The sequence below is a fragment of the Malus sylvestris genome, chromosome 9 (assembly GCF_916048215.2).
Source record: "Malus sylvestris chromosome 9, drMalSylv7.2, whole genome shotgun sequence".
Taxonomy (NCBI): domain Eukaryota; kingdom Viridiplantae; phylum Streptophyta; class Magnoliopsida; order Rosales; family Rosaceae; genus Malus; species Malus sylvestris.
Window position 1 is genome coordinate 9,591,119 of NC_062268.1, and position 8,246 is coordinate 9,599,364.

General features: G+C 38.2%; 3 protein-coding genes across 5 annotated transcripts; 1 reads left to right on the forward strand and 2 right to left on the reverse strand.

The window, feature by feature from the left end:
* Window positions 1–382: 382 nt before the first annotated feature.
* Window positions 383–2,456, reverse strand: LOC126583274 (alpha-1,6-mannosyl-glycoprotein 2-beta-N-acetylglucosaminyltransferase-like). The gene has a single exon (XM_050247608.1). It carries the CDS (start codon window positions 1,791–1,793, stop codon window positions 510–512), a length of 1,284 nt encoding a protein of 427 aa, XP_050103565.1. The 5' UTR covers window positions 1,794–2,456; the 3' UTR covers window positions 383–509.
* On the forward strand, window positions 2,413–4,704 carry LOC126633771 (uncharacterized). Its single transcript, XM_050304331.1, has 4 exons — window positions 2,413–2,481; window positions 3,939–3,984; window positions 4,087–4,159; window positions 4,287–4,704. Exons 1-4 carry the CDS (start codon window positions 2,413–2,415, stop codon window positions 4,429–4,431), a joined length of 333 nt encoding a protein of 110 aa, XP_050160288.1. The 3' UTR covers window positions 4,432–4,704.
* A 99-nt stretch (window positions 4,705–4,803) lies between these two features.
* Window positions 4,804–7,952, reverse strand: LOC126634179 (SNF1-related protein kinase regulatory subunit beta-2-like). 3 transcript variants are annotated; one of them, XM_050304674.1, is made up of 5 exons: window positions 7,616–7,952; window positions 7,285–7,448; window positions 6,343–6,503; window positions 6,086–6,248; window positions 4,804–5,288 (listed from the first exon to the last, which is right to left on the reverse strand). In XM_050304674.1, the coding sequence occupies exons 2-5, from the start codon at window positions 7,411–7,413 to the stop codon at window positions 4,956–4,958; spliced, it is 786 nt and encodes a 261-aa protein (XP_050160631.1). In that variant the 5' UTR covers window positions 7,414–7,448; window positions 7,616–7,952; the 3' UTR covers window positions 4,804–4,955. The 3 variants fall into 3 exon arrangements, with proteins under 3 accessions (XP_050160631.1, XP_050160630.1, XP_050160632.1); XM_050304673.1 differs by having other exon boundaries at window positions 7,285–7,415; window positions 7,616–7,951; XM_050304675.1 differs by lacking the exon at window positions 7,616–7,952 and having other exon boundaries at window positions 6,343–6,619; window positions 7,285–7,404.
* Between the last annotated feature and the right edge of the window lie 294 nt (window positions 7,953–8,246).

Here is an 8,246-nt window from a genome sequence, read left to right on the forward strand (position 1 = left end):
TGTGAAAAACGGGCGCGCATAAATTATTTCCCTAGATAAAGCATTTAACACAATTGTAGCATAGCATTCTTTCAATTGACGATACAAATCTTTGTTTTGTCAAAACCCTATTTGTAACATGACTTGTTCTCTTGTTCTTATAGCACTCGCCAAGTCATGAGTGTCGTAGAAACATGGAGATATATCCCCGATGACACTCGGAGATATATCTCCGGTGACGCACAAGTGATTCTCGTGTCGTTGGTTTGAGAATACACACCACCACACAATCTCAACCACATTACCAGATAATTACATGTTTGAGAACCCATACTTCCTTTGTGAGATGCCATAAAGTAATAAGCCTAGCAGAGAATGGAAGAAGAGAAAGTGAAACTTATGATTTTTATCGAGCAATACAAAACATCTCACAGCTATTTATTCCATTGCCTATCACGCAACAAAAACGAAATCCAGATCTTGCCAGTTACAACAGATGGTTAAAAACGACGTTGAAAAGTAATGTCTATCTATGAATGATACATCTGAGCAAAACTCAAGCACAATTGGTGGTCTCTCTTGTCCCCCCAACCTCCCCAACCCTTGAACCCGGCTTGGTACCCTGGCTGATTCTTAAAGACTTGCACTTCCCAGTCCGAGTTGATGTTTGCAACCTTATCTATCTCCTCCACATCAAAGTTCACCATGCCGTTGTCAATACATGTTTTTGCCTCCCCCTGTCCCTGGTGCAAACCACACTTACCAAAGTGTACTGCACTAGTCCGAGGCCCTCGTAATGTGAAAACAGGATTACCAAATGAGGGATAGACTGTTGCCCACATTGTTATATCCCAATTGTATTCATCAAAGAAACAAAATTCTGAAGACTTCTTGTGAATTTTCCTCCAAACAGTCCTGTTAAATGTATATCCCACGTTTCCCATTCTCTCTGCAATCAAACTATCCCAACCTTCTCCTTTTGCATTCACATTACACGGTGCTAAGTTTGCAGCATAGCAATGAGGGCATTTATGAGGCTTCAATTCCGTGAGTATCTGCAAATTACGATATGCATTGGGATATATATAATGGTCCTCCTCTATGAAAAGAATATGACCATTGTGATCCTTGGTCTCCTTCAATCCATCCCACACTGTGTTCATCATCCACCACCAATGATGCTTTAATGACACGATCTTTGGAGATCGGTGGTTTCCGTACTGATCAGGAGTCCCCTTACAGTGTTTCGCTTTCGCATCATCCTTTCCCTTACAGTCTGTAGATGATACCCCTGGAAAACTATTGGGAAAGACGTGGGGCGAGTAAGGAGCAAATATCTGTTTCACCTGGCAAAATCTGATCCCTTCCACAGCCTTGTTCATTTCTTCAAAGAATCCATCATGACTAACTATTAGTAAAGTTTCATTTATACCTACAACCCGAGACAGACTATCAACAGCTACTTTGAGATACTGCGGCCGGTTGTGCACATAAAGAACTATAGTTATATGATCCTTGGCTAGACTTGGATAGAGATCTAAGTTCCTAGGGGGCATCTGATTTCTCCTTTCCAACTGAACTGACAATTCAGTCTGCTTAGGGAGGCTAAGTATTTGTCGAACATGTGAACGACTACCACTCCTTATTGATACTTCATCAAAATCATCCGAAGGCGGTGTGACAAAATTTGAACTCGAATTAAATCTCAGGAGGAACATCAGCAGGAAAACCCCTAACAATGTAATCGAAACCACTGGCAAGAAACGGCGAAAAGCCGCTTTGTCCTTCAGACGCTGTTTCTTGATGATAGCCATAGAATCAAGACCAGATATGGCAACAAACACAGTTCACATAACTGTTACAGACACAATATTCATATCTTCCCAGACTTCAGAAACCAGATATGCAAAAAAGGGGAAAGCCAAATACTTGCAACTAAAGAACCAAGTCTTTAATTCTCGCAAACAAGAGCATCCAAGTCTTTAAACTTCAAAACAACACCAACCCATTTGAGAACAGACGGAACAAGCAAAAGGGTAGGAGTCAAAAACCTCGAAAACAATCTGTGCGTGCGCAGATCAAATCAGCCAAAACTTGATCTAATTGCAGCCATGGGAGTGAAATCCGACTTCCAGTTCCTGCACCTCCGAGCTTCCTTCTGCTGCAACTAAAATTTGGTAGAACAAATCAAAACTTGGAAAGCAAGAATCAAATCACGAAACCCACATCCGAAAATTGGAATCTTTGAGCAGCAAGATTGATTGCAGAGGTTGAAATGTCTATGGTATCGATGGCTTTGATTTGTCAGTTGAATGACGACTTGAAGAAACAGAAGGGAGAGGGGACCGGAAAGGAAATTTCCAAATAATAAAAGGAAGACATTTGGCTTTGAAAAGTGGAGAACTGGTCTGTATGGTTTTATGGGGTAGGGAGATGCCGGGTCGCAACCAAAAGCCGGAAACTTCAAGGGACTGCTTTGACTGCAAACTGCGCAACAATTTGGTAAACCAACGGGATCCTCTCCGGATCCTTTTGGAAAAGATTCTGAAAATTCATGAATCGTATCCGTTCATCGTACATCGTGTGGTCAGTTTTTATCAAATGTTATTTGTGTTTAATTTTAAATAAATGAACATGATTCATGGATTTCTGGAATCCTCACAAAGAGAATGCGAATTATTTGGTAAATGGGTATGGGACCTATATTGCAATTGGGTTGTAGGTTTGGTCCAGTCAAATTTATGACTAATGAGTAATGAGTATTAATTATGGGTGCAATTGTTAGGTCATGGCTGTGTCAACTTGGTAGAATTGGTAAAGTATTTTTTTGTTTTTTCTTTTTGGGTTAAATGTTATAATTGGAATTCATTTAGAAGTGTTTTTTAAATCGTTGAAAGCGTTTTTAGTGAAAATATTTTTTGTATTAATCCTTAGCAAAAATGCAAGTGAATCTTGAAAAACATTTGAAGTGCTTTTTGCAATAAGCACATAGGATGTGTAAAAGTGTGGGCAAAGGAATAAAGGGATAATCGGTGGAAGAAGTCCATGCGTTGCATGACTATCAAGGTGTACCTCCACCCAGTTCGAAAGGGTAGAAAGAAGATCCGTCCTGCCCAAAGCAAAGAAAGTTAGGCGTGTTCGATCTCCTCGAACCCCTACAGGACAGGCATCAAGGGAAGTTCTCGAGTGCGACCACCCCGAGCAAGAAAGAGTAGGGCGTTTTCCTTTTTTTTCTGTCGTAGGTGAGATACTACAAGTTCTTAAAAGTATCTCAAAAATAGTAGGGCGTGTTCGATCTTCAAGTTCTTTTGGAACCTAAAAACATTTTATCTAAAAACATTTTTAGTCATTTTAAAAGTATTTCCAAACGAATTTTTAGTAAGTTGAATACAATTGAGTGGAAGATCAGATACTATTGCTCTAATTTTCTCAAAGAAGTAATGAAAAAACAAGTTACCACACTAAAGCACCAAGTTTACTTTCATACATGTATTTAAACGAGTGCAATTTTATGGTTATTGGAGTTCAAAGTTTCCAACTTTATCTTCATACATGCATATACATGATTGCAATTTATGGTTTATTTGAACTACTTTTAGTGTTTGTTTGTGTATTATAGAAGGTTTAAAACGCTTTTGATTATAATTGGTAGAAAAAACTTAAAAGTGCTTTGAGGCCATAAAATCACTTTCTAGATAAACACATGACAAATGACTATTTGGAAAATACTTTAAAGTGCTTTTTCACGTAGCACTTGCATTTGTAATAAAGATTTCAACATGTTTTAAAAAAAAAGAAACAGTTCTAATTACTAATGAGCAATGCTTTCCATAAAAGTAGTCTCAAATGAGTCTTCGTGAGGAGAAATTATTGTGTGTAAATGGGTCACTTGAAGTTGAGACTTGGGGCACGTTGGTCGTGTGTGTGTATGTATATATGGAAGGGGGGGGGGGGGTTAGACACACAAGAGGAGGCCGCACAGTTTCAAGATTCATGCAGATTTAGGTAAGAAAATACTCTCTCTCTCACACACATTTATTTTACTTACATTGAAATATAAATTAATCCAACTTCATAAAGTTTTGAAGTTTTTCTCAATGGTGTTAGGTGGTGGAGATGGAGAAGTCAATAAGGGATCAGGGAAGAAAAAGTTCATAACTAGAGAACAAGAACCAGAGCAGTAAGTTTTCCACTCTTCATCAGTTAACATTCACCTTGCACCCGAGGCTCTGAGTTCAAATCTCCCATCTCCCAATATTGCCTATATAAAGAAAATTAAGAGGAATTGACTGTATGCAATTTTGCAGGTACTGGCAAACAGCAGGAGAAAGGGAAGGTGAAAATCCCATGATGACCCCCCTTCCATATATCATCATATTTGGCATGTCAACCCCTTTTGTAATCTTAGCCATTGGTTTTGCTAATGGCTGGATTAAGGTACCAGTTCGATGATAACCGATTGCGATCAACTGCAGCCTGAGGAGCAGCAATCAGCAACACGAGTTTTTAAACCATTTGAGTTCTCAAATGTTTTGCATGCATAGTTTTTTTTTTTTTTTTTTTTTTTTTTTTTTTTTGGGGTTCCACTTTCATGCTACGTAGCATTAAATTCTATGAGCACTGGCCTTTTTCACCAATTTGTTTGGTATATATTAATCAAAGACTCAGTTGAGTACTTTTGTTACTGTTCTTGGCTGGTAAATGGGAAATACACTTGCAGTTTTATATATATATTTGGCAGCGACGCGCGGTCCAGTTGAAGGATATAGAAACTAAACATCGAGTCGCGATTATGCATAAATTGTTAAAAGTTGCACATTATAATACAAAACGAACACTTCCATTACATTTTGGCAAACCGTCCAAATTTCATGGGTTACATGAACTGTTTCTCAACCCTAGTAAGTCACAGCAATCTTCTAAACAATATTACATCTATGAAATATTTTCTCCTCACAAAATAAAGATACAAAAAATTACTGATTTGTTCTTCTCAATGGCTTGTATAACACCGTTGTGACAAATTTTGTATGAAACCTACGTGTAGCGCTGAGTGCAAAAAACTCGCCGCCAATTTGGTTCTGTATGTGCAAATGGTTCAATTGTGAAGGACGAGGCATTGGTGATGACTGGTCACCGTTGTTGGAGGATGATGGCTTGTTTAGAAATGATTCTTGTAGTTGTGGGGGTACTTCCAGCGGAGGTTTACTGAAATCATCTTCGCTTAAGAGTCTGTTGTCGTAGCTTGAAGGTGGAGATGGAGGAGGTTCGAACTTTTCCAGATGCTGAGGCAATTCTGAAATACATTCCTGTGTAGAGCATTTTAGGAGTGAAATCACTTAGCCATGAAAAGAGCTTTAGAAAAAAGCACTTATGAAGACTTCCTCAATTTCTATAATCCAACTGATCTATGATAGAATGAAGTATGTAAAGTGATACTCCTAGAGAGTGCAAGGGTAGGAAAAAAAATTGAATTTCATCTGCTAGTGCAGAAGAAATGTTATCAGCAAGGCGGATTGACAATGGACTGACAAGTCCTAAGAAAATGGACGTGCCACATATGATCGGGAAATTATGTGCATATTATCTTTTGGTAAAATTTGGGGTCCAGATATAGGCTAGGATCATAAGGGGTTCGGTGAATATTCATAACGTCATCCTGCGGTGCAAGTAAAAGCAAGTAGAAATCCCAACACGGTGATACAGAAGATTCATTTTGCTTTCTAGAAGCGTAGAAGTTCTGACCACTAAAATTCTGAGAATCAGAGTAGGTAATCTTGCGTTAGGTGTTCAGTGCAAGAGAGAGTGAGTTAAGGTGAATTGAATGGTCTGAACGAGTACAATGTTTTATAGTTTACAGTGTAGTTCTCACTGGTACGAAATTGTAAAATGATCAAAAAGCTGTTTCTTTGCTCCTAAGACTGCTGATCTCCACTCAAATAAACTAAGACTTCATCCCTAAAAACTTTGGTATTTATCCTAAGTGAAAGGTAAAACTGTACAGGTAAAGAAAACAAGGGCGGTGAGCAAGAGGCCTAGTACAGGGACATAACAGTTTGATCATTTGTAGACCAGAAACCATTCACATTACAAGTCATAACATTACCTGCAAGTCCAAGATATTATACGCACTCCCAGAATTATCATAAACCCACGGCAAGTCTGGAGCACACATCAAACACCCGTCAACAATGAATCGGTATTGGTAGAGACCTGATGGAAGCAACTTTACGATAAAGAAATCATTGCCTATACTCTGCAAGAGCTCCCTGATATAAGGACATAAAAGTTATGCATAATGATGCTAAAAACAGAAAACAAAGTTTGGAAATTTAAGGATGAAACTGCTATACAATTTAGTACCTGGTCTCCCAATTGTCCCATGATCCTGTGATAGCAACTTGCCTGCCACCGTGATTCCATGAGATCTTCGCCCGCATCAATTTCTCATCGTGTACATTACGATTAAATACTGTATGTTGCGGTAATGCCTCGGCAGGTCTTGGTAAAGGTTCCCCAGGATACTGCAAATGCAGATAATATTTAGAGAGCTCCATCCCTGTGTTCATGTGTGTTTTATGCAGGGAAAACTTTGTTCGCCTTTATACAACACAGTAAATACTAGTGGAAAGACAAGTATCTGAAATGGAACAAATTCACTTGCAATTATTTTTCTATTTGGAAAAAAATAGAGATATTGAACTTTAGCAGAAGGAGACATTTTCTTGAAGGGATGTGATATCCACACACCATTTTTTACTTTTTTCACACCCTTTTAATTTTCGGTGTCAGATGAAGTGAAGAAGATCAAATGACAGAAATTAACAAGGGGTGTGGGAGAAGTAAAAAGGGGTGTGTGGATAGCACACCCCTTCTTGAACCAGATATCACAGGTGAATAAATTCCAACTTATCCTAAATAGAGTCAATAAATAAATAATTTACACCCATAAGTGCATTTCATTTAGACATTGATCAAACAACTAGTGGCTAGATTAAGGTGAAATGAAATGTCAAATCCTACTTGTTTTTTTACAAATATTCTTAGTCCATTGCTTCTTTAACTTGAAAAATCTACCTAGTAATTGTCAAAAGATCAAACAGTAAAAGAAAGATTAGTGATTTCCGCACTCTTCTTTTCTCTGCACTCCTCCTTGCAGTTTTTCTAGCCTTTGGGTTGAATATATCAAATGTGCGACTCGATAAACCGAAAAAAGCAAAAGAAGAGTGATGGAGTCTGAGCCAAAAAAGCAAAAGCACGCACACATGAAATTCTTCAAATATTGAAAAACATAAAAGAACTCACTTGGGAAGTGAAGAAAAGCGATGGAGTCTGAGCCATGGATTCTTCTACATATCCATCACTGTACTCTTCAAAGTTGTTAACTCGAGAAGGGCCTTCTCCACCATCTCTGCTACCACTGGCATTCCCCATTACTGAAAACAAAGGAAACCCAGTTCAGTTTTCATCTGTTCAAAGGAAAGAACAGACCATAAATCAGAAAGAAAAAAAAAAAATCCTATATTCTTTGATGCAGCTTGGAAAAGCAAAAAAGGAATAAGAACCAACAAACCCAGAAACAGAAAAAGCAAAAAGAAAAGAAACCCAAGTGACTGACTTGAGTTTGGTGACTTACCCATTTTTTAAAACAGGTTGCAAACACACAAGAAACCGAATCAGGAGTTGACAGAAACTCAAGCAAAGTTTGCATTTTTTCTGAAGGTTTCTTTTCTTGATGTCTAATGGAATGGACAGCACAAGATGCTCTGTTCTTCTCTCTCTCTCTCTCTCTCTCTCTCTCTCTCTCAAATCACTGGCTCTGATTGTTGGAAAGGCAAACAGTGGACAAGGACGAGTGAATTTGATTCTCCAATGAGTTTGGAAGATCCAACGGTGGAGAACTTCTTTTTTGTTTTAAAAAAGCAGAAAACTTTGCCTTGTTGTGTTGTGTTGTGCCGTCTATGGTGTGTCAGCTGTTTGATTTTGATATTAGGGTTTAGCGTGAGCTTGGCACTTCTGGAATAACACTCTTGATTAATGCTTATGGGGTCACCCTTCTCATTCTTTTGACTAAACATCCATGTGTTTGTAGTTTTAGATTGAACTGCTTCCTTTAAATGAGGAACAGTTTAAGTTATAGAAAAAGACTCTATTTTCTGAACAATTGCCACACTATTTAATGTGCCGTATAACTTTATTTTTAATTGAGTAGTGTTATCAACGCACTAATTTTTATTTCTCACACTTCTATTAATTATCTGTCGTCG